The sequence below is a fragment of the Coccinella septempunctata genome, chromosome 9, assembly GCF_907165205.1.
Source record: "Coccinella septempunctata chromosome 9, icCocSept1.1, whole genome shotgun sequence".
In the NCBI taxonomy this organism is placed as follows: Eukaryota; Metazoa; Arthropoda; class Insecta; order Coleoptera; family Coccinellidae; genus Coccinella; species Coccinella septempunctata.
The window spans coordinates 7,717,233-7,741,470 of record NC_058197.1 but is presented as its reverse complement, the minus strand read 5'-3'; the positions used below and the strand labels follow the sequence as shown (position 1 = coordinate 7,741,470).

At 35.0% G+C, this 24,238-nt stretch overlaps 1 protein-coding gene across 1 annotated transcript; it reads right to left on the bottom strand.

Moving 5' to 3' along the window:
* Positions 1-486: 486 nt before the first annotated feature.
* On the bottom strand, positions 487-20,258 carry LOC123319847 (guanine nucleotide-binding protein subunit beta-1). The gene is made up of 7 exons (XM_044906825.1): positions 19,969-20,258; positions 13,842-13,929; positions 12,986-13,195; positions 8,580-8,856; positions 4,742-4,910; positions 2,212-2,414; positions 487-864 (listed from the first exon to the last, which is right to left on the bottom strand). The coding sequence occupies exons 2-7, from the start codon at positions 13,896-13,898 to the stop codon at positions 758-760; spliced, it is 1,023 nt and encodes a 340-aa protein (XP_044762760.1). The 5' UTR covers positions 13,899-13,929; positions 19,969-20,258; the 3' UTR covers positions 487-757.
* Positions 20,259-24,238: the final 3,980 nt, after the last annotated feature.

Genomic DNA, 24,238 nt, shown 5'->3' with positions numbered 1-24,238 from the left:
AACACTATTTGAAAAAGTTTGAGTTAATGGAGGCAGTATCTCAAAGTTCTGAACTTGATGTAACAATTGCACCACATATTTATTTCACTTTTGGTTCTTGTGGTGTGACAAACTCACAGTCGGTGCGACAATTGCAGTAAATAATTTTTATGGCACATTTCAAATATTTGGTAAAAAGACTAGCATATGCCATTTAGGAATTCTTCATGAGATTTGCAAGAGTTAATATTTCATATTCATATATCCGTATACACTATAAAATGCTTCAATTTCGTAAATTACGTTAAGATTCCTCAAGTGACTTGCTGAATATCATACAGATATATGGATACTTATATAAATAACGTATTTACTAAACATTGGTCTTGAGTTTGTATTCGTACCTAACCACAAAAATTGGAAATTCATCTTGAACACTTCACATCTCACCTAAATAAAAGAATTGAATAGAAAAAGTGAACAGGGGTTGAGAAATAAATGAGTGAATATTAAATAAAGTCATTTATAAATTTTAAAATAATAATTACAATTTTTTCAAATAATCAAATGAAAACAGTACATACATTTGACGAATAATAAATTATAAAATTCATACAAGGATATTTATATTCGTTCAACAAGATGAGACATGAAATGATGAAGCACACTAATGAAACTACCCATCGAATTGTATAAATGCTGAGAAAATATATCAAATGAATCATCATCAGTGTGATGTGGGTGGAAAAAGAACCTTTGTTGCTTTTCAACAGGTTGTCTAGTTCCAAATACGCAGAAAACTGTCCCACGAACCTGTTCCCACTGCCATACCGTTTTCGGTTACACCTAAACAGCTTACTCTGTTGTCGTGGCCTGCTAGTATTCCTGAAAATAATCGATAGTTTTTTACCTTTTATAGAATTATCTGTTATATGAGCACTAGACCCAGCAACGTTTTCGAAGAAGGATTTTAATAAAATCCTTATTCCTATTGTTTAACACAATAGAGGAAATAAACCAATGAAAAGAAACATGAAAGAGAAATTTTGTGTCTTCCTCAAATTTTCAGATACGATGCTCTAAAAAACCTTCCGACAGTCAGACTACGATCAAACCACTCAGCTCTCAAGTAATCGATTCTAAGATGGTATGGGCGTGTCGAAAAACTCAACGAACAATAGTTATTAGTTGGGGAGCCCTAGAGGGAAATTTGGCGAGTTACTCGAGCGTGTCAGATTAATATGAGGGTAGATACTTTGGACCCTGTAGAGTACCTCTACTAAAAATTAGACCTGTAGTCTAGCCTGTCAGAATAGTAAAAAAAAAGATCATTGTACATACTAGAGAGGGTCAGATGTAGTTAATTACATGTTGAAAAGTATATATTCTCTTAATCTGACAATTTAAGCTTGACGAAAATTTGTGGGAGGGCGCCATTGTTGCAAAAAAAAAAACGTCACGTGTACATTCTCAAGCTTTCTTAATTTGAAGCTAATGATTGCAGAATAATGGAAAAAATATAATCTGACAGTTTCGCCAAGCCGAAACAATAAAAATTGGCCATAAGGCCAAGCACAAATAGAAACGCAGGTTAGTGAGGTTAGGCAGCGTGAGTTTTTGTGAAGCATAGAAAAGAACAAGGCCGCGAAAATAAAGCGTTAGGTCATGCGCAAATAAAGCGTTAGGTCATGCGCAAATAGAAACGCCGGTTGGTGAGGTGACGCAGTTTTTTCCTGCGCTGCACGTACTATCTGCATTGAACTAAAGACTTCTTTGACTGTCCGTTTCATTTGATGTTTGTTGAATAACATTTTATCGACAAGGAATAAAAATTTGATATTTGGTAGGTATGCGTAATTAGAGATATGTACCCTTCAAGAAAATCCATAAAATTAAAAAATTTATCCATCCCGAGTTAAGACTCTATCTGTATTTAGAATATAATCGATATATGGCATGGCCGCTCAGCTTTCAACTCGACAATCAGTAATCAGCATAATGGTTATATACAGCAATACTGAAAAATTGATTCATGTGCAGAAAGGAAGGGTGCATTCATACAGCGTTTCTAAGAATTAATACCTAAGAAAGGGACGAATTAAATTGGCAGATGGCATTCGCGTGTTTTCTTGGTTCTTAGTAACTACGCATGATCCAATCATAGTTTTTTTTCTCGAATATCCACATAAATTTTTGGGCAGTGTATTTGAAATTGAATTCGATGAGACGTACCTGCTCTTTCCGTTTTCATAGAATCCCACACGTTGCAATTGAAATCGTCGTAACCTGCCAACAGTAATCTACCAGATTTACTGAATGCGACGCTCGTTATACCGCAGATGATGTTGTCGTGACTGTACATCGCCAGTTCTTGATCTGCCCTTATGTCGAACAAACGACACGTGGCGTCATCACTACCTGTTGCGAACGCGTACCTGGAAATCAAATTTTCAATCATCAGTCCAATTTTTATACACAAACTGAAAGGAAAACGGAAAAATAAACTAACAAGAGAAAAAGGTTGATAGTGATGAGCACTAACAAAATCTTTTTTCAAATGTTATTGATATGGGATATCCTCGTCAAGTAGGCTTTGAAATTTTGAAGGATGTTTTTATGTGTATCAAATAACTCTTAGCTCTTGCATGACATTAGCTAGTTTACAAAATGAATAAAATTTTCTGAAGTAATGCTAGCAGATTTTTGCAAAATCCAAAAGGCTAACTTATGTTAGTCGAATTTGAAAGATAAGCCTAAGATGGCTACTTTGTGGCATTGAATTTTTTTGCTATGCAAAACTTGATGAGTCGTAGGTTGTGCACGTAGGGTTGCCAACCTCAACGGGATGAATATTAGGCCTGTTGCCATTTATATTGATTTTCAGGCAATCTACTGATTTTTCTGATATCCACCATTTGAAGGAAATGAAAATCTCAACGGCACAAATCAGCACAAATGTAGAATAACTTTATAAAAAAAATTAAACTGCAAAAACAAAAAAGTGCTGGGCTGACTTTTTTCCAAAATCTAAATTTCCCGGAAAATCCGACGAATTTTCGAGAAAATATTTAAGGCACTAATTTTTGAGAAGAAAAATCCAAAGTGCTGGGCTAACTTTTTTCTTCATTTTCGATTTTCCGAACATTTTCGCAAAAATTCGAACAGCACAACACTGTACATGCATAGCACAACCTGTTTCAGTCACCAAAACTAATTTTTTCGATAAGTGCTGGGCTAGCCCATTCTATGCATTTTGTAAAATATTTTGAGAACTGTGTGGAATAAAACAAAAATTTCAACGGCACAAATCAGCACAAACCTAGCACAAAAATTTTTTTTTTGGAAATCGAAAAGTGCTGGGCCAACTTCGCACACATAAAAATATCATCGTTTCTCCTTATTCTCTTTGAAATAACAGATGTTCCACTTGACAAAAGGCACAAGAGAAAGAGAAATTTATATGTGATCTCCCAGTTGTTGAACAGTGTATATTTTCTGCTGAAAATTTTTCTGGTGAAGTGTTTTATTTGGATAGACTTACTGTTAAAATGTCTAAAGTGGGGCAACGAAAATATTACACGCCTTTAAAATGAAAATTGTTGCTTCTGTGTAAAAGTCAATGGTAGTAAATGGTGATTTTCACATTTAATAAACTAATAACGAAAGTGAATACTTTTTCAATTGAGTACTAAGTGGACTTTCTTTTATATTGCCTTTTTCATTATTTTAGCAGTCATGTCGTTATCAATGGAATAATTGAATAGCACACGTATCAGCAATTTTGTCTTGCCTTTTCATTTTAAAGCAGTTAAATGAGGGTGAAACTTTTTCGTTGGCACACTCTGTTTATAAACTTCACCATGTAATCCAGGTATATAACACGACTCTACAAAAAATTTTTCGTTCTTTGTCCTAACGTTTATACTAGGATTTTCCGGTTAATTATGCACAAACCCGAAAAGAAAATACCTGTTTTTGGTATAAAGATTGCTTTTATGATAGTTATAGTATTAATACTCATTCATTTTTTTTTAATAATTTGTAATAATTCAAAAACCGCGCGATGAGAGTGGGGTGTTTACCCTTACAAAGTGTCACTATTGGCACTCGAGTCATAAACAACGATAAGGTGTTGTTTACAAGCCCAGACAAACTTCAAATGTCGTCAAGAAAGTGTAAATACGATGCTGATGCATTTTGTTTTATATGTGGTTAATTTATTATAATTAATGAGGTGAAATACGAATTAAAGACATTTTACGTCCTCTCTGAAGCCTATGAAGCATATTTTGACTTTCCTGTTTGGAATCAAGACAAGCCATGGGCTCTACATGTTGCTTGTACTTATTGTAAATCATATCGTTGAATCAGTCTCCTAAACACAAAAGCAAACTTTTTCATGCCATATATTTTTTTTTCGTCTAATTAGGATCTAAACTATCGAAATTTTATGCTTTGCAGTCAAAGTCAAATTGTGTGTTGACCCGTGTAATAATAAGTATAACAAAATCGAAACAGCTGATTTACCAATGTGTTGCCAACTTACATCAAAATAGTTAACTGTCACAATAATAAAAGTGGTGCGGAAGGAGAGTATGTATAACCCAATAATAATAGAAAAAGGGTACAGTTCATATGGAATAGTACTCATTTCCCAAGTTATTACAACTCCTTCTTCATTGCACAATATACCACTACGCAATAGCGCAGCGGTTCGATTTATTTTAATCCGGTGTAATTTCTAGCAAACAAAGAATTTTACCCATTAGGGAAAAATGTGACGGCGTTTATGTCTGATTCATGTCCTGGGAAGGTTTGTTTACAAACTCCGTCTCTGATGTCCCACATTTTGGCGGAAGCATCACAAGCACCGGAAACGAAGGTGCGCATGTCTGGTGCTAGCGATAATGACATTACATCACCTGTGTGACCTGTAAGAGAATTATATCGATTATTCCTACTGAATCAAAATAATTCGGGACAGCAATAGTAGTACATATATTATTCAACGAGCATATTATAATCATTATTAGGAAGATGGATAATATCCAAGTGGACAATAGCAGTAATACGCGAGAAGAATAATGTACTTTATCTAAGACTGTAAGATTATTTATGAAATATATTAATTTCATGTAGTTATCAATAATATCTTCATCCGTTTCAATATCCCAATACTCGATAAAACTTCTGAAATTTCACAACCCTATAGCAAATATCTCTATGTTTAGAGCCCGATTCAAGTCTTAGAACATAAATCTATGTTCCAAGATTCTAGTCGTTCCCGGTTGAGTTTTCTGAGCCTATGACCACAAACGTCTCTGTCTGTGACTTTGAATTTTACACATTGAACTTTCTTTAGTTCAATGATTTTACAGGCCAGGCATTTTCCTAACCCGAACGCTCGTTCTTCCAATCAGAATTACCTGCGCGCGTTCGCAAACTTTGCTTACTCGATCAAAATAAAAGTTATTTATGAAATTCATAATGCTCAAGGAGACGAGTAAATTATTATAAAAACTTTTTGCCACTGGCGTGGATGAAATATTTCTCCTTATGGAGAAAAACAACTATAGTGATTTACTACGATAGTCTATTAGACGTTTATAAAAAACTCATGTTGGGGTTTTGAAAATAGTTATTTTCCTATCAAGTGCGGAAAGTGATACTTGCCCGCACGAAACTGCCGTTGCCCGAACGATGCGAAGCAGAGTTCGGGTAAGCAGTTGAGTGCGGGCAAGACACTTTCCGCAAGAGTTAGGAACAATATTTTTTCTACAAGCGCTTGAAATATATAAATATATCAATTGCACGATGCAGATCATATCTCATTTGATTAATTCATATAAAATGACAGACGTAACTCTGCATGTCGTTACCATGGGTTACTCATCGTTGACGTTCGGTGCATAGAGACATGATAGAATTTAATTTATTCTATAAGATTTGCGTGCGGGAAAAACCCCTGCTAATCCATTCCCGCACGCATTTGCGTGCGGGAAAGAAATAGCAGGCGTTTTTCCCGCACGTTTTGGAAAAGTGACTCTTTGCAACTTGAAATGCGTGCGGGAAAAAGGTTGAACGCGCACGCTTGTAGAAAAATAAATTTTCCTCTTAAAATATTTTCAGACCTCTGCAACATCTGGTTTCTCTACTATAGTCCATTTGAGAATGATCACGGGTGTATATCAAAAATCGAATTTAAGTTGGTATTAGCCAATAAATTAAGATTTTGTGTTATGGAATTCAGGTTGGTATTGTGAATAAACAGTGATCTATGCACTTACCGAAGATAATTTGAATTTTGTACAGGTCTTTATGTTCTTAATTCAATCGAACAAATTGGAAACATTATTGTATCAATTTTGAATACTCATTAATATGTTCTGACTTTGAATTTATCTTCTTTTCAAACACCTTTCTATGTTATATTTGAGGGGTCTGGCGCCATATATCTATTATATAAAATAGATATATGTCTTGCCTAGCGCTCGATTCTTGAATGTGTAGGAATGTCATCATGTTCTTAATTTACTCGTACAAATTGGAAACATAGTTGTGTCAATTTTAAATGCCGATTAATATGCTGCAAATTTGAATATTTCTTACTTTCATATAAGTTTCTAGGTTATATTTATATATTCTGTGATTGAAAGTACAGAAATTTTTGGAATCTTTTGGTACCAGACATAAAGCTGCGCCAGGACTTTCAAGACCTACTAGGAGTCAATCATTCTTGAATAGACTAAAAAAATTTTATATAGAAGAAAATTCCCATGTTCCGAAATAATTTTGACATACATATTATGAAATGCCAAAATTATTTGCTGCTTTTTAGTGTGGGTTTATGCAGCACAAAATAACAAATATCAAATAACAATTATCAATTAACAAATAGCGAGTAAAAGTTAAATGTATATTTTTCAATAAGGCCTGCCGCAGACATGCAACTTTTCAGTTTTGCAACTGTTTAGTTGCAGAAGTGAGTACAATGCATTTATATGGGGCCCCGCACACATGCAACTAAATAGTTGCAGCGATTGCCTTTGTGTGCGCCCTCGAACCGCTTGCAATCAAACTGTTGCGCAACTGAAAAGTTGCATGTCTGCGGCAGGCCTAAGAGTAGTTATGCAGCCAAGTAAAAAATATTACAAATAAATAACAAGCAAACTCTCAACTTCTACATTATTTGAACGTGATTTTCTTATAATGCGCAACTTAATACGCAGATAGACGCACGAAAACTGTCACGAAACTCAACCAAAACTTCTGTCAAAACAAATAACAAAACGAACGATACTATTTGTATGTTCTTTTTAAATAATTCATGTCAGGTTTAGTGATATACTTGATACTTGAGCATAACAGGGGTTTTTGTTGAAAAGACAGTTAGGTTAATTGTTAATTTGGTCTGCATACATTATAATATTCAGGCTATTTGTTACCTGATAATTGTTAAGCTAAAACTGTTATTTGATGCTGCATAAATCCACAATTAGTTTCTTCCTGAGGTTTTCGGAAGTCACAGAATAACCAAGTACATAGTTCGAAATGGCTTTTTTCCCTTATTGCAAGAATTTCTTTGAAACTTTGAAAGTTTCAATTCTAGGTATAGGGTAGGGTTCATTTAGTTAACCCCCCCCCTCTTTCTTTACGAAGAATCGACTGAAAGAATAAATAATATAGGTTATCATTATTTATTCTTGGTAATTAAATCACACAATCTAGCAGCCCCTCTAGTGCAGACAATCTGGTCTCAGCACAATGAGGCTATGTACCCAATTTAGGTGAAATCTTGAGGTCGTAGGAACTGCAGCGATCTTGAAAGCACCAATCACCAAAAAAATTTTAACTCTTTCAATTTTGACATATGTGGATAATACGAAAAGTAAAAAAAAAACAATATTTCGGAATGATCACTAATCATTTTCTCAAATTGCACTTATCGAATGCATATTTCAATCTTCGTCGTTGGTTTTCATCAATATTTGTATAAAATTATTGAGTTTTCGAGTTTCAAAATAGGACGGGAGAAAAGAAGAAAAAAAAAAAAAGAAATTCGATTTTTTCTAATTTATGATCTTCTCATAAACACCCTGTACATTTTCCATCAAAACAGCAAATAGTGTTACTGTCACACTAATAAATAATGGCAGAATTGAAAATGGTCAACATTATTTTGAAAAACATATCCTCAGCAGAAACAGTCAAAAAAGTGTGACCTCCCGCATTCGCCATTTTTTTCATAAAAACCGCAAGAACTCATAAACCTTCCACATTTTACCCAAAGTGTCATATACTGCTATCAAATCAGCTATCTCACGATTTGAAGATATACTTGGTGCGACATTTGAAATAAAAAGTAGTAGATTGTTTCCGGTATGAACTGAAGTTGCAGAGATCTGAACTTGAAACATCCTGTATTATCACTCAGGGGAAGCAACATAAAGGCTACGAAATAAGGTGAAGGAAACCAGCAGACCCTTTGAAACAATTCCTCATCAGAGACAACAAAAAATGCATTATTGAAGCTAACATTTTTGCAAATGGTAAACTTTCTGTTTATTCAGTCTATTTTTGCTCTTCAGTATATCACTTACCTAAGAAGGATGTAACTTGTTGACCTGTCTCAATATCCCACAAAGCACAGCTCATATCACCTGAGCTGGTTACAATCTGGTTGTCGTCGAGGAATCGACAACATGACAAATAACCTGTGTGACCTGGAAGTTCTCTGCTAACTCTAACATTGCCCTCTCTCGTTTTCAGGCTATAGATAGAACATATGTTGTCCAGCCCTCCGCAAGCGACATAGCTTCCTGAAGGAGCATATGCACAGGTCATAACCCAAGAAGACCTGAGAGGGATTGCATGAACCTACGAAAAGAAATGAACTGTTGAATGATTTATTATGAACACCAAAACTATTTATTTCACGCAAAGAAGGATAACGTTCAATTTTGTAAATTCATGATTTCATAGCAAAATGAGTCAGATACGTGAATCTGTCAAAACACAGCTTCAAGTTGCCTATTTTTCAAATTTTGAGTGAATCAACTTTTATATGATCAACATCAGTCACAAATACGTGTATACTTAACATAAGAATAAATTATATTGTACTAAACTATTTTATACCGGGTGCCCCCCCCCCCAGACGCGGCGCTCATTTTGAGGTAGTATATGAAGATATTTTGAAAATCCTTTTTTGTGCTGTGTGTAGAATGTCCCAAATCACAATTTAAAATTATTGTCATATATACAGGGTGTTCGAAAATAAAGATACAGACCAAAGTAACACTTTTTCAAATGTAACACCCTATATTTGACCTCAAAAATGGAATGGCAAGCTCAAGTTATGATGAGTTTCTTGAGAATACCTTAAAGCTCAGAAGCACCCTTTACGAGATAATGGCGAAAAATCGAAAATCGAGGTTTTTAAAATAGCAATCAATGAAGAAACTAGTTACGCCAGCGATAAAGACAGGATTTTTTCGAGTATATAAGTTGGCTACTCCTACATATAAAAGAAAATATCAACTCTGATCATAATTAATTCTGAAACATCAACTATAAATAATCTTCGAAAACTTTCTTATTTCAAATGGCACACCCGGTATTTCTATATCTCGTTGAACGTAAAAATTAATTTCGAAACTATCTTCATAAAGTTTTCCCACATCTAAACCTGATAGTTTCTGAGCAATTTTCGATTTTTAATTCAAAACTAGTAAACCATTTTCGCCATCATCTCGTAAATGGTCCTTCTAAGGTATAAAGTGATCTGAAGAAAATCATCATAATTTGAGCTTACCATTCCATTTTTGAGATTGTTACATTTATGAGAGTGTTACATTTAAAAAAGTGTAACTTTGGTCTATATTTGACCCTGTTTATGTGACAATAACTTCAAATTGTGCTTTTCAACACCCTACACACACCACAAGATAATATTTTTAAAATATCTTTATTTACTCCCTCAAAATGAGCGCCGCGCCTGGGGTAGACCACCCGGTATATATACTTTTAGACTTACTTATATGCTATTTTATATATATTTCACTTTAAAGGTTAAATAAAACCCAAAAAAATTTTTATATTTATTATACGGCTTAGTTTTAGATCCCTTGGACAACCAGTCCCTTGGACAACCGAAGTAGTTGTAAATTGTAAATTTTTGTTATCCCTTCAATAAAAACGATGTGATGAGATTTTTACTTGAGAAATATGAACATTCTGATGTTTGATACCCTAATTCCAAAAATTGACATCCTGTCTCAAGACTTAAGACCTTTCGCTTTGAAATTATTATTTTGTATAGTTGTTTATTATTAAGAACGTTGATAACGTTTTTATTGTCGTATCATTAAAACTGCTGCTACTGATACTTAATTGAATTTGTTTCATTTAGTACCTTCTTCAAGATAATTGGTTGTAATATTTCCATTGGACAACCAGATATGTCTATGGGACATCTAAATTGTCCCTAAATTAAAAATACACATAATCGTTTTTTCTCTTCAAATTCAAGATGAGTTCATAATTTTTCAAACATTCATTTACACAATATGAAACAATGTAGCGGGAGGAGTTTTCTTCCATTGCTATAACTATTTTGCAATCTAATTAACAAGTGTTGATTCTGTGAAATTGGAGTTGTCCGGGAGACCTGATTATGAAAAATATTGTTTCGTGAGATATATGCCATATTTAAAGATAAAAAGGAAACTGTCTTGTTTAGGGAATATAAGTAATATAATTGTCTCATCAATAATTGATGTATAGTCGGTTTGAGAATACTTTTGAATAGTGGGCCAGGGGACAGGCCAGATTTGGGCTGTTTTTTTAGTAAAATTCACTAATTTCTTGAAGAAACAGCTCTGCTCTATACAGAATCGTAAACAGTGGAAAATTATCGTTAGAATAAATCATTTAATTGTGGACAATAAGAAAAAAATTCACAATTTCTTCATGTGGAAATTTAAAATTTGATTCACCCAAATACACTGCGCAAAAAAATTAACGCACATTAAGGAAATCTCAAATTTATTCTACAACTGGAGGTGTTCTCAATGATAATTAGTTTCATCAGAATTATGCATATGTTATCCAATTTCAACGGTTTTCTTCAATACAGATGTTTTTTCCCAACAGGAATAAAAAATGATGATATTATCAAATTTTGAATGTATTGCCTCCATTCTAAAATCAGTTGTTCTCGATCAATTCTAGTGATCAATAGTTTTTCTTTCGTTTGATTTTCTACACCCGATCGCTATACAACGCGAAACACGCAATTTGACCCAAGAGGAATGTGCCCAAGCGATAGTTTTGCGAGAAGAATGGTGGACATACACAAGAATTGCAGAAAGGTTTGGAGTTTCCCATACAAGTGTGTCCAGAATGTTGCAGCGATTCAGGGAGACAGGTATGAATGTCCGAAGACCAGGACAGGGTAGACCACGGGTAACAACTGCCATTCAAGAACGTTACTTGAGAGTTTCTTCGTTGAGACAACGGTTTGCAACTGCTCGCCTCCTTCAAATTCAGCTCGAGCAAACTCATGAGGTGCAAATTAGCACTCAGACAATAAGAAATCGCCTCAGAGAATATGCTTCAAGGCCTCGTGTCGCGACAAGAGACCCAGCTCTTACCCCAGTCCATCGAAGGGCGCGTTTGGATTTTGCGAGAGAGCATATCCATTGGGAAGAGGCAGATTGGGAAAAAGTTCTCTTCACAGATGAGTCTAGATTCTGCCTCTACCATTGTGATCGACGTTCCCTTGTATACAGACGTCTACATGAAAGATATGTTCAGTACAATTTCCTGAATACTACTGGTTTCGGGGGAGGATCGATTATGGTATGGGGTGGAATATCTTTGACTGCTCGCACAGACCTAGTGGTCGTTGATAATGGAGCTATGAATGCTGATAAGTATAAAAGGAACATTCCTGAAGAGCATGTAGTGCCATTTGCCCCATACATTGGTGAAAATTTCATTTTTATGGACGATAATGCCAGACCCCATCGTGCGCGCAACATTCAGGAGTACCTTGAAGAGGTTGAAGTCTCTCGAATGGAATGGCCAGCAAGAAGTCCAGATCTCAATCCGATTGAGCAGGTTTGGGACAACCTCAATAGAAGGCTGAGAAGTTCAGAAAATCATCCAGCTACTATTAATGACTTAGGAATCCAACTCGGACAAATCTGGGAAGGATTAGATCAGAACATTTCAAGATCACTCATTTTGAGTATGAACCGTCGTTGCCCAGCTGTAATTAACGCAAGGGGTGGAAATACCAAGTATTAAATCACTTATCAGTATTTCAGTATTTTGAAAATTGTTCATTTCTCTTCTTTTACATAAGATTGTGTTTACAATGTGTCTTGTTTCGTTCAAAACCTTCCCGAGAGAACATAAAAAATAAGTTATAAGGTCAATGTAGAGTTAACTTTCATTAAAATTGAGATTTTCAGAATGTGCGTTAATTTTTTTGCTCAGTGTATATACGTAAGCAGAATAGTAAATATCAACGCACACTTTCGACCTTAACGGCGTGAAATCCGAATATTTTTTTATTTGAACTATTTTAAGTCGCCAAAAGGTGACAGCTAAGGCAAGTTTCAATTCTTTGAAATATATGCTATATTTCAACATATGCTATATTGGCAACACTGTCAGGCGAAGTCAGTAGTAGGAAGAGTGGCTTATAGATAGCACAAGCAGTAGTACTGGTATCGTATGGAGATCAGAACTAACAGTAAACAGTAACAATTTGTTACTCTTTGGAACAATCCTTCAGCACAGAACACAGAACTGCTCCAACGAGCAACTGCTATCTGCATTAGGTATCCTTTGTCTATCCATGTTTCCAAATTTTATAATTTGAAATATTTATTTGGATTTCACGCCGTCTGGATAAAAAATGCCTCAAAGTATATATTTTTTTTAGTCTGTATCAGTTATTGTTGTTATTATAATGGTTCACATAAAAATTACTCACTTTATTGGTAGTATGACTGTCCCATACTATGAGTTTGCCGTCTTGCGAGGCAGAAACCAAATTTCTGGAATCCGAACCCCAGTGCATGGCGTATATCTTGGCCAAGTGACCTCTGAGTGTTCTTCTCGTCCGCATCTGCACTCGGCCGATTGGCTCGAGGCTAGCAGTTGCCTGCACGAGGCTGGTATCACATGCTGCCTTCCTAGCATCCTGGAATTCAAAGAAATAATTAATAACCTTATTGGGTCTGCTGCAACTACTCGATACTAGGAGCGAACTGGAGGAATGTTGATATTGTTTTCCGAAATCAAACTTGCCTAAAACCAATGAATATAGCTACATTGAGTGAGTTTAGTGCCTGAATGGTAGCATCCAAAAAAATTAAAAAAATTCTTAATTTAATTTCAGAAAAATCAGCAGGCCCATCTACAGCATCATAATTCTTTTCTCTAGGAACCCTTAAATTTTCCTTGAAATCTCATAACTACTTCTTGCTATGAACTTGTTGGCTAATTCAATAATAATATTTATTGCCTTCACTGCTTTTCCACCTATATCAGAAAAGTTTGAGCTTATCTATTCCTTATCTTGCGTTGAAATTTGCTTGAAATGAAGGCGACATGAAATTTACGGAGATAAAACGACTCAAATTATGGTGAAATTAAACTAAATCTCGTACATATATGAAAGTGGGATGTCTAAATTCAGGGTGTTTATCGACCTGTTTTACCAGACCTAGCTACGCCACTGGCTATTACAATTTCGTGTTGAAGCTGAACGATATAAAAATGCACTACATCCTCATCCTTGACATAGTATATAAAGGTTTAAAACTATTACGTTACTAACTACTTACTCTGATAGCATTCTTCAAGGTCTCTGCTTCTTGTCTGAGAGAATCCAGTTCGTTCATACTGTGATTGCTCGCTAGAAATCAGGATCACCTGAAAAAGACAACCGTATGTTAATACAAAATTATACAGCAAGTAATAAACATGCATGAAAGATCCGCCAAAGTGATACAGGGTGGTCCAGATCGTAACCAAGAAATTTTAACCACGTATTCTACATCAAAAATAAGCCCTAGTCTGTCATATAAACATATGTCGAGAAATGTTTCCTCTCCGAGATACGGGGTGTTAAAATTTTAGAAAAAAAAATGTTTTTCATTAATAACTTTCACATTGCTTGAAATATTTTTATGAAATTTGAGACATAGGTTTTGAGCGTCAAGGAGCACTTTTTGCATAATATCATTTCTTTCCTATTCTACCAGTGGTGTCCGTACTGCAGCGAAACTGAACATTTCCAGAAAAAAAAATGATACGCCACTGGTTTTTCCGACAATGAAAATTACTATTTAAATCCGTATTAAATTTGGGGCAAATTCGTTTTCTTGACTTTTTGCTGTACGAGGCACTGTTTCCGGTTAAGAAAATAAAACACATTATCATGCATGAAGAAATCGCCAAAATTTGATATGGTAGGTACATAATAATATGAAGACCGTAGTAAGCTTTTTATTGCTATATCAAATTTTGACGATTTCTTCATGCGTGAGAATGTGTTTTATTTTTTTAAACGGAAACGGTGCCTCGTACAGCAAAAAGTCAAGAGACCGAATTTGCTCCAAATTAAATAAGGATTTAAATAGTTACCAGTGGCGTATCATTTTTTATCTGAAAATATCTAATCTCGCTGCAGTACGGACGCCACTGGTGGAATAGAATGAAATGATATTATGCAAAAAGTGCTCCTTGATGCTCAAAACCTATAAACCTATAAAAATATTTCAAGCAGTATGAAAGTTATTAATAAAAAACTTATTTTTTTTCTATAATTTTAACACCCCGTATCTAGGAGAGGAAACATTTCTCGACATATGTTTATATGACAAACTGGGGCTTATTTTTCATGTAGAATACGTAGAATAATTTCTTGGTTACGATCTGGACCACCTGTACAATGTATCTCTGTCTGTGTTGTTTGGTATTTGCTTGTATTCATTTAATGTCATTCCCTTATAGGACATATGGAGAGTAGAGAGAAGGAGAACCAACGCACTACACAAAATGTCTCCAAAAACGGGGAAAATAGGAGTAGCTGCGATCGCTAAAAGAAATCAATAAAAGGCGGGAATTTTGGCGTCAATTTGAAATAAACTATTTTCATTTTATTATGTGTCACCACAGTTGTTTCTGATCATTTTCAATATGTTTCCTTACCAACCCGGGCGTAGCCTGGGGGCGGGGGTTTGGTGGTTCAAACCCTCCCCGAAATGATATAGGTACATAATATCAGTTTCAAAGAGTCTCACTTTATATGTCAAAATCACAAAAATGAAACTCAACCCTGGCTACGTCCATGCTTACTAATATTATAAACTAGCTGACCCGGCAAACCTAGTTTTGCCATTTAAATTATTTCTAGGGTAGATAATAATAACGAACTCATCATTTTAAATTTTCGATTTACTCGATATAAATTAACTTTTTGTCCAAATGTCGAAAACCTATAAGTACTCTATGATTGCTCGATTGGTCGTAAGAAAAAGGAATGCCTTTTTTTCTGTTCTGTACAATTTTTTTTGGGAATATTTTGTTATATAAACCTTGTCCTAACATGAATAAACACAACAAAAAAAAAAATTTCCAATTTGGTGCGATCGTTTGAACAATAAAGCATTTTGAAGCAAACCATAGATCCTCTTTTATTAATATAGATGTGTTTGTATGTTTGTCTTTCCATAACTCCGCAACATATGTACAATTTTGATGAGAATTTCAGTACGGTGCAGAGAATTCATTCGTGCATTTACGGCAGTAATGTCACAAATGGGAATTTATCAAGAAATTATTGATCATCATGAGGTTTGCGTAAGCCTTAGGCCGCCCTAGAGCAAGAGGTAGAGAATACGGATTGGCTGTAAGCATGAAAAATTCTGTACTATTGTACCATATAGTACTTATATGAAGCAAGTCCATTAAATCAGTAAATATTGTATAAACGTTGTTTCCTTCAGAATAACCGCATTTCGCGTATATCGTGTAAGGAGTGAGGGCCCTCTTAGCCCCCCTTGCGGTCGACCCAGATTCTCTCTGATGTTGCGGTACAAACAATGATCCAAGCACGGCCTAAATTATGTGATAGGAATGGCTCGGTTGGGAAGAACGGGAAGACCAATTGGGACAAACGCCTCACATTGAATCAGCAATCGGACTACGTCATCCAGAATGGTAGATTGTACTATCACCGATCTCTTATCGCACGCGAAAAGACTATTCATAATAAACCGATCTTCTAAGGATATTTCATGATTAATTTTTTTCAAGTTTTTCTCCTATGGTATCTACAGTTCACAAGATATTCAACTGAAATTTGGCATGAATATTATAGTTGATAGTTCACACCATGTGACATGCCAATCTCGATTGCATATCTACAGGGTGATATTTTTTCTGGAAAACTGTCCTCCGTTTTCCTCCAGAATTTTTCTTGTGAGAGCCACTGTTGATTTGAAAAAATGTAAAAACAAGCTTTGTTGTTATACTAAACTTTATGGTCTCTTGTAGTTTCGTCATATCTGCTACCGATTTCGAGAAATAAATGTTCAACGATTCCCTCTAAATCCTCATAAAATTTTTCATGAAAAATCCAGTTGGTTAGCTGTGGTGAATAAATTCATTATTAGTTTTCATGGTTATTCTACCGATATGTAGCCATGATCCATAAAGATTCGATAATCTCGTATAATCATTACAAAAACTGTTTTAATCCAAGAAAACTTCAACACCCTTTATTTCGAAAATGAAACGTTTGCTATCCTATGTTTATGGACTTTTTTTCTTAAAATTACTTGAGGTGTTGGACTGATTGCTGGGTGTGTTGGACGGACTAACCCAAACCTGCCACCGCGACCGGTCTATTGTATCTCCCCTCTAATATAGTCCATTCAAGAATGATTGACATCTCGGGTGGCTATTGAAAATGGAATTCAAGTTGGTAATAGCCCAAGACTTAAGATATTTTGTGTCAGGTTGGTACTATGATTAAACAGTGACCTATAAACCACAGAACACAGATATATACTAGAGACACTTATATAGACTATAGAACTATTATATGTGAATCTATGGCCGAAGGAAATTTGAATTTTGTGCTGCTGTTTATGTTCTTAGCTTAATCGAACGAAAACATAATTGTAACAATTTTGAATGCTGATCAATATGCTCTGAATTTGAATATTTCTTTCTTTCATAAAAACGGTTTATGAGTTGTTGATATTCTTATGGAAAAAAAATATTGAAAATGGAAAGTCACACTTCTTAAAATATTTCTGCTAAGGAGGTTTTTTTTCCATTTTCAAATTTCCAATTGGGTAGAATTAAAACACTGCTTTTTGGGATCTCTATGACGAATGGAATTGAACAAAACTAAAGATTTTTAAATTACAAACTACATTTCTTATTTATTTCACTCTATTATAAAAAATCTATACCTAAAATGGAAACTTTCTGAGTTGGCATTTCGAACTGCTTGATTATTCTTCGACTCAGGAGCCCACAGAAAATACTAAAATCCATGTTCCGATAAAAAAAAAAATTTATTTTTCATGAAATGTATCCCACGGTATCCAATAAATATTTTGTTGAGATTGTTCAGGATTCATAAATTCATGAAATGTCGAAACTACAGGATTTTATCTTTTTTCTTTGGTTTCCAGAATTCTTCAAAATGGCCCCTTTCTCCTATGTCAAGCTTCTCTTGATAACTCATGAAAGTTTTCATTTCAAGTATAAGGTTTTTTCAGCTATTATTATTAACACAGAATCGCAAATTTGGAAATGGTAAAGAATTTTTGGAAAAAACCTCCCATGCAGAAATATCCCGAAAAGTATGGCCTTCCGTTTTCAACATTCTCCATAAACATCTAATAGGCCATCTCGGTGAATCAGCATATTATTTTAAATGAATCATGTTATGGTAAGGTAGCAAAAATATTTTAGCTCAGTAGAGCTGATATTTAAAAAACATGTAAGTATCTTAATTCATAATACTGATTTTCAGATGGTACAGTTCTCCAGAAACGTCTAATGGGCAATCGTTGGAACACCCTGTATGCAGGTTCGGAAAATAATCTTTGGCATGAGAAAGACACAAATCAGCCAATTCGAAAAATCAAGATAGATTCGATAACTCTAAAGTTTCTATTTTAGGTGTAAGGTATATTTAGGTACCTACACACCCTTTTTTAACGTAGAATCGATTGACACAATTGTCATTTGAAAATCTCGAGTTTTCATGATTTCGTTTAGTCCTACTTCATGATCTTCACATTAACACCCTGTACATTTAAGGTCCAAACAGCAAACGGTGTAATAATTCTACACATGGAAAATTGGAAATAAATGTTTAAAAAAAATCCTCAGCACAAATATTCCAAAAGTATGATCTCTCGTTCCCACCATTTTTTCCATAAGAATCCCAATAACTCATAAACTGTTGAGTTTTTACCTTTACCCAAGGTTTGCTATAGGTACTGTTATCAGTTACCATCAAATTAGCTATCTAACGATGCAAAGATATACCGGGCTTGCCCTCGCAGTAGGCTGTTCCGGTGTAACCGGAAGTTGTAGAAGTCTGAAAATATTTTAGGGAAAAAGTTCATTTCGAAATATGTATAAGTTTTTTACTTTAAAAAACTAACGAAATATCTTCGATGGCGTCCATACACGCATACTGTTTATTTCGTGAATTAGGTAAAATATTTATGCTTTTATCATGATGTGAAAGTTTACTCGTGATTTAATACATTCGATTATATATACGTTCATTTCGTGGATCAGATAAAATTTTAGGGAAAAACTGAGAGTGATCTTGTGATAAAATTTTTGGGAAATACGGACTACCTATTTATTTTTATTGGAGACGTCCCAACCTTTGAGATTGAATTAAAAATATTTATTTTTTTGGTGGAATCTCTTTCATTGATGACCCCAAAAAAGTCGGCTGAGATGGTGAAGGCAAAATTCTGACCAACCTAGATTTCTGTTGTGCATCAGTGCATGTAATATGAATGACCATTTTTATTGAATTCATTTTCTAATCTCTTTGTTTTGATATTCCATTCAACTAATGATGATTTATTTGATCCAAATTCTCACTCATTTATTCGTTTGAATTAGCCGTAATATACTTATCGTTATACGATTAACATAAAGAAGAAATCAAGGAGACATTCGAAAATCGAAAAAAAAACTTTTTGATAAATGATTTAACGAAGTCACATAGGATCAAATATGAAATGCAACAATGATGAAAGATGACTCACAGAAATACCGAGAACGGTGGTACTTCTCTGATAACAATTAGTATTTGGATTAAATCAAAACCGAAAATGAGGAATAATTATTATTAATAAGGAAATCCAGAATTCTGGGATACCAATCTCACTTCAGAAGTATTAACTCATCTTCAATACTTCAATGTAGTAAGTAGGTCTTGTATAAATGAGTTCTACAATTTCTTTCTATTTTTCATTGATACTGAGGTTAATGAACTACCATATTACAAATAAAAATGATAGCCATAATAATATTATCAGTTATTTACCTATTAAACTTGTTGAAGTTGAAAAATTCGTATTTTAAATGAGAAGTTGTTTTGGGACACACCTACAGTTAATACTTCAATATAAACCCAATAGTAAAAATCTCTATCAAGGATTAATTGATGTATTTTCTTCCTGGTAGTTCACGTAACCCATTTTGAAGGAATAACATTGTTAACTAATTGGTGATTCGTTAACCGAGTTTCAACCAAGAGTTAAAGTAATGGCTCAAAAATGACAGGCCGCCATGACACTACAATTTCATAGCCGCTAATTTGATGGAAAAAACTACAAAATTATTCAAAACATAAAATGTAAGCTCAAACGAAGTAACGAGTTGATCCACCCAAACGATCAATTGTGAGCTACTTACTTCCGGAAAGATTTCAAAGACGAGCCAAAAGGTCCAGACTGCGCTATCCTAATGTAACGTTCACCAAATCACGAATACATACGCTTATATTCATAAAATGTCACTAATCCATCGAAAACTAACATACACAAAAGTTCTTAGATGCATACATTAGAAAAACGGCACTACAGCACCAAGCCAAATACCAAAAATCCTATTTTTTTTATCCCTCACTTCTCAAACGATATGATTTGGGTGCGGTGCGCGGAAACCGGTGGCCTTGCTCATTCGTTGAGTACGAAATAACGATTCTGCTTCTGCTCATGGAAATCCCGAATATGACGTCAGAGTCAGGCAGAGACGTCCACTGGGAATATCTCGAAGAAATTCTAATTTGAGACAGGAATCTTTGATAGATGGTTCTTATAATAGAAGAATGCTGTAGAACATGGAACAGCGTTCTGTTTGATCTGTGGTAATGAAGATCCCTATTATAAAGAGCGTAACCTAGTATTAATTTATCAAACTAAGCACATGTCAATGTGCGGGGGTCGGCATTGTATGAAACACACTCGCTGGAACGATTATGGAGGGTACCCTCCATAGCAAAGATATTACCCTTGTTTATATAACCCTATAAACAAGTCTATAACCAAGGATATTAGACAGAGTAATATCTTTGCTCCATAGGAACAATCGTGGAGAGGACCCAAAAAGATTTAGACAATAAAGGGCAGCACCGTACAAGGAGATGGATTCGTAAGTTGTATGCAGGGTGCCCTAAATAATTAGTTGATTCCATAGACAATCTATGGTTGATTCGATAGATCACCTGCATCGTTGATTCGAATTGTTTATTTAGACCAGTGGTCACCAATCCATTGCTCGCGAGCTACCAGCATAGATTACAGAGTTTTCTATAATCTGTGGCTACCAGCAGCAGTTTGGTTACCAAACGCAAATGTAGACAAATTCACCTTGTTAGGTATTTCTATGGAGGGTCTCTCTACCCTCCATAGGTATTTCCATAGACATCTTTATGGGTATTTCCATGACCTCAGTTTGACCAAATATTATAGAGCTAGCTCTATCATCTTTGGGTTTGACAAGAGCAATCACTGCTAATAAATAAGCACTGATCATTGAACTCAATGAAGAAATTGAGTTCAATGGCACTGATGACGGACAGGGTTGGTAGTAGCTTGAATCTTTCAGAGTCGTATTCAGCCAAAGTACCAAATTTTTCAAATTTCACAGATAGTTTTTGATTTTTGAACATAAAATTACTCGGAAACGGTGTATTATACGAGAAGATATAAAAAATACGTTAATTTTATAAAACGTTCAAATATTCATTAGATATATAGCATCCAACTTAGTTTCAAAAGTTGGGTTCTTTGAATATTTTTGGTATATTTTCATAGTACGTAATGGTCATAATGAGGAAACTGGAAGACGTGATTGATATCTTCTGTTCGAAAAAGATTCATCAAATATAAAATGAAAAAATATATTCCGAAATTCGTTTCATTCGATGAAACCGTTTGTGAGATGGTTTTTCAACAGCTTGTATTTGTTAAACCGAGCCGACTCGTAAAAAATGGTAAAAGAAAAAATTGTGTCTTTCGACCATATTGTTAAAATATTTGTACGTGTCAAATACTCGCCCTGCATATTTTTTTTTAACAATAGTTTCTTGTGATCACTTGTTTTCTTTGATATATGTTTTCCGATCCGATCTAGACAAAAAAATATAGTCATATTTTTCATAATGAGCTGTGACAACATCTCACTGAAGTTTTTCCAAGCATCAAATAATTTTAACCTTGGAAATAATCTACTATATTCAGGGGCGGATCCAGGATTCGATTTTGCACAACCTCCTGTCATCTCTCCCAACCTAAAATTTTCTGTTCTAATCTGAAAAACACTTCTCAATGATAATGCTTTACGCTTTTCCTATTCTCAAGATATAGTAAAAAAAAAAACTGTTAATAGTGTTAATGGTCACTAACAGAAATAATAACAGGAAAATATGAAACAAAATATGAAGTCGTATTCAGAAACGGGTCCCAGATCTCCCAGATTCTAGTTTTGTTGGACTATTCGTATCCAGTGACGTTAATTTTCGGGAATAGGTTTGAAAATCATATGAAAGATTATTGCAAGCGAGAGAGGACTTTTTGGTCTTGCGGGTGGCACGTGCCCCCTCCTGGATCCGACACTGCCTATATTACAAAAAAACATAAATTCAATTTTTCCATTCCATTTTTGGCCAAGGAAAGTGTGTCTGTCACTTATTATAATATAATTTCAGAATAATATTCTTCAAAACATATACCGGGTGTCCCAGAGCTTTTAGGCCAGCAAATATCTCAGTTACCTGCGGAAAAAAAAATTGAAAAAAATACTTGTCGTAGGAGACCATACGCTCTTTCATGCAGCATAGCAAAATCCACCCCCTGACAAACAACCCCCGAGAAACCACCCCTAACTTTTGTTTTTCAAATGGCACCCCCATGTTTGTTGTGCTTCAACTTACAGTTTTTTTCATTTCTCATTCAATGATGTATCATGGTAGCTAGAATGGCATGCAGAATTATGGAAAATAAAAATACAAATGAAATACGAATTTATACGCTCAGCTGTATTTTACTGCAACATTATACTAAAGAAAATGTTCAAAATGTTGGCCAGCACTTGCCACACATGCTTCAAGTCATTTTATTGACTCTTTTTTTTCAACATCCACTTTTTCTTGTCTCTACAATGTGGACTAATTCGATCAGTCCAATTAACAGTACCCACTAACGAATTCAATTTTATCGAGTGACTATCTTTACAACTACATATTATGATATATCATTGATTGAGAATTAAAAAGAGGTGTCAGTTGAAGCCAAACAAACATGGGGGTGCCATTTGAAAAACAAAAGTTAGGGGTTGTTTCTCAGGGGTTGTTTGTCAGGGGGTGGATTTTGCTATGCTGCATGAAAGAGCGTATGGTCTCCTACGACAAGTATTTTTTTCAATTTTTTTTTTCGCAGGTAACTGAGATATCTGCTGGCCTAAAAGCTCTGGGACACCCGGTATAAAAATTAGCCATGTGAAAATAAGTTAAATAACACCTATTTCAAGTTACCTTTGCCACCTGGTATCTGCCCAGGTGTCACTAGGAAAGCTCCACAAGTTCGCAGGTATTCAAAGCCAAAGATTATAGAGTCTATAATCTTTCAAAGTTCAAAGCACTCAAAGCGCATCAGACTCTATTGAGATCCTAGAGTTTCATCTGTGTGAAAATAATATATGTCTGGTCGCTCTGGAATCTTGGACTAAAAGGATAAGAGCGGTACACTCCCGGAGCAATCTGGAAAGGCCTTACTAATACCCTTGTTTATATAACCCCCTATAAACAAGGCTAATACTAAAGGGTTTAGACGAACCTTACTAATAACAACAAATTTCCATCAGAATAACGAGCTATTATCAAAAAATAAAGAGAAAATCTTTGATACACTACACATATGTTATGTGTAGATGGCGCCAGCTTTCATGTAAATAAATGTTATGCGTGGTTATTAAACCACATCCTTCTAAATTAGTCTCTATAGATGGCCGTGAATAAATAGATGAGTTGCATTTTGCATCCAGCCAAAATACCCGATTTTTTGAATGTCAGAGAACTTTTTGATATTTGAATATCAAATAACTGGGGAACAGCGGAACAACGCATTATAGAAGAAAATATGAAGAATACTTATTTTTTCCAAAATGGTCAAATATTAATTCATTCATTGCTGTTTCCCGTTACCGGAAATTTATCTACAACAAAAAGACATAAAAAGAGAACAGACTTATAATTTCTTGGGGCTAATTGCGACTGTGTGCCCTCATGTGACTGAGGAGACCCAACCGTGACCTACAGATCCTTCCACACTCCGGGCATGAATAGTCACCAACCAGATCTGGCCGCCGCTGAATTCTTCTCGAGTCTCCATTATAACTGTACACCATAGATCTCCACTGTGACCTGTTTAACGCTTGTTGCTCCCAGTTAGGATTGGCATTAGTTTATTTTAGGGAATGATGTATAGTGTATCCTTTAACCGCTTATACTGGCCTCCTAGTTTCCGGGCTCCCTCTGCCAATTCGCCATACAGAGCTACTTTGGGGAGTCTTGTGTCTTGCATCCTCAGAATGTGGCCGCTCCATCTGAGTCGGGCCCTCGTTACTTGAGTCTCAATTGTTGTACAACTCGTGCGTTGCAAGACTTCTGCATTCGAAACTTTGT

Excerpts from the sequence above, each read along its gene's own strand:
- LOC123319847 (XM_044906825.1), bottom strand. The coding sequence starts at position 13,898 with ATGAACGAACTGGATTCTCTCAGACAAGAAGCAGAGACCTTGAAGAAT. Across the intron at positions 13,196-13,841 it reads CCTTGAAGAATGCTATCAGA|GATGCTAGGAAGGCAGCATG; the intron begins GTAAGTAGTTAG and ends TTTGAATTCCAG. Across the intron at positions 4,911-8,579 it reads ACAAGTTACATCCTTCTTAG|GTCACACAGGTGATGTAATG; the intron begins GTAAGTGATATA and ends ATTCTCTTACAG.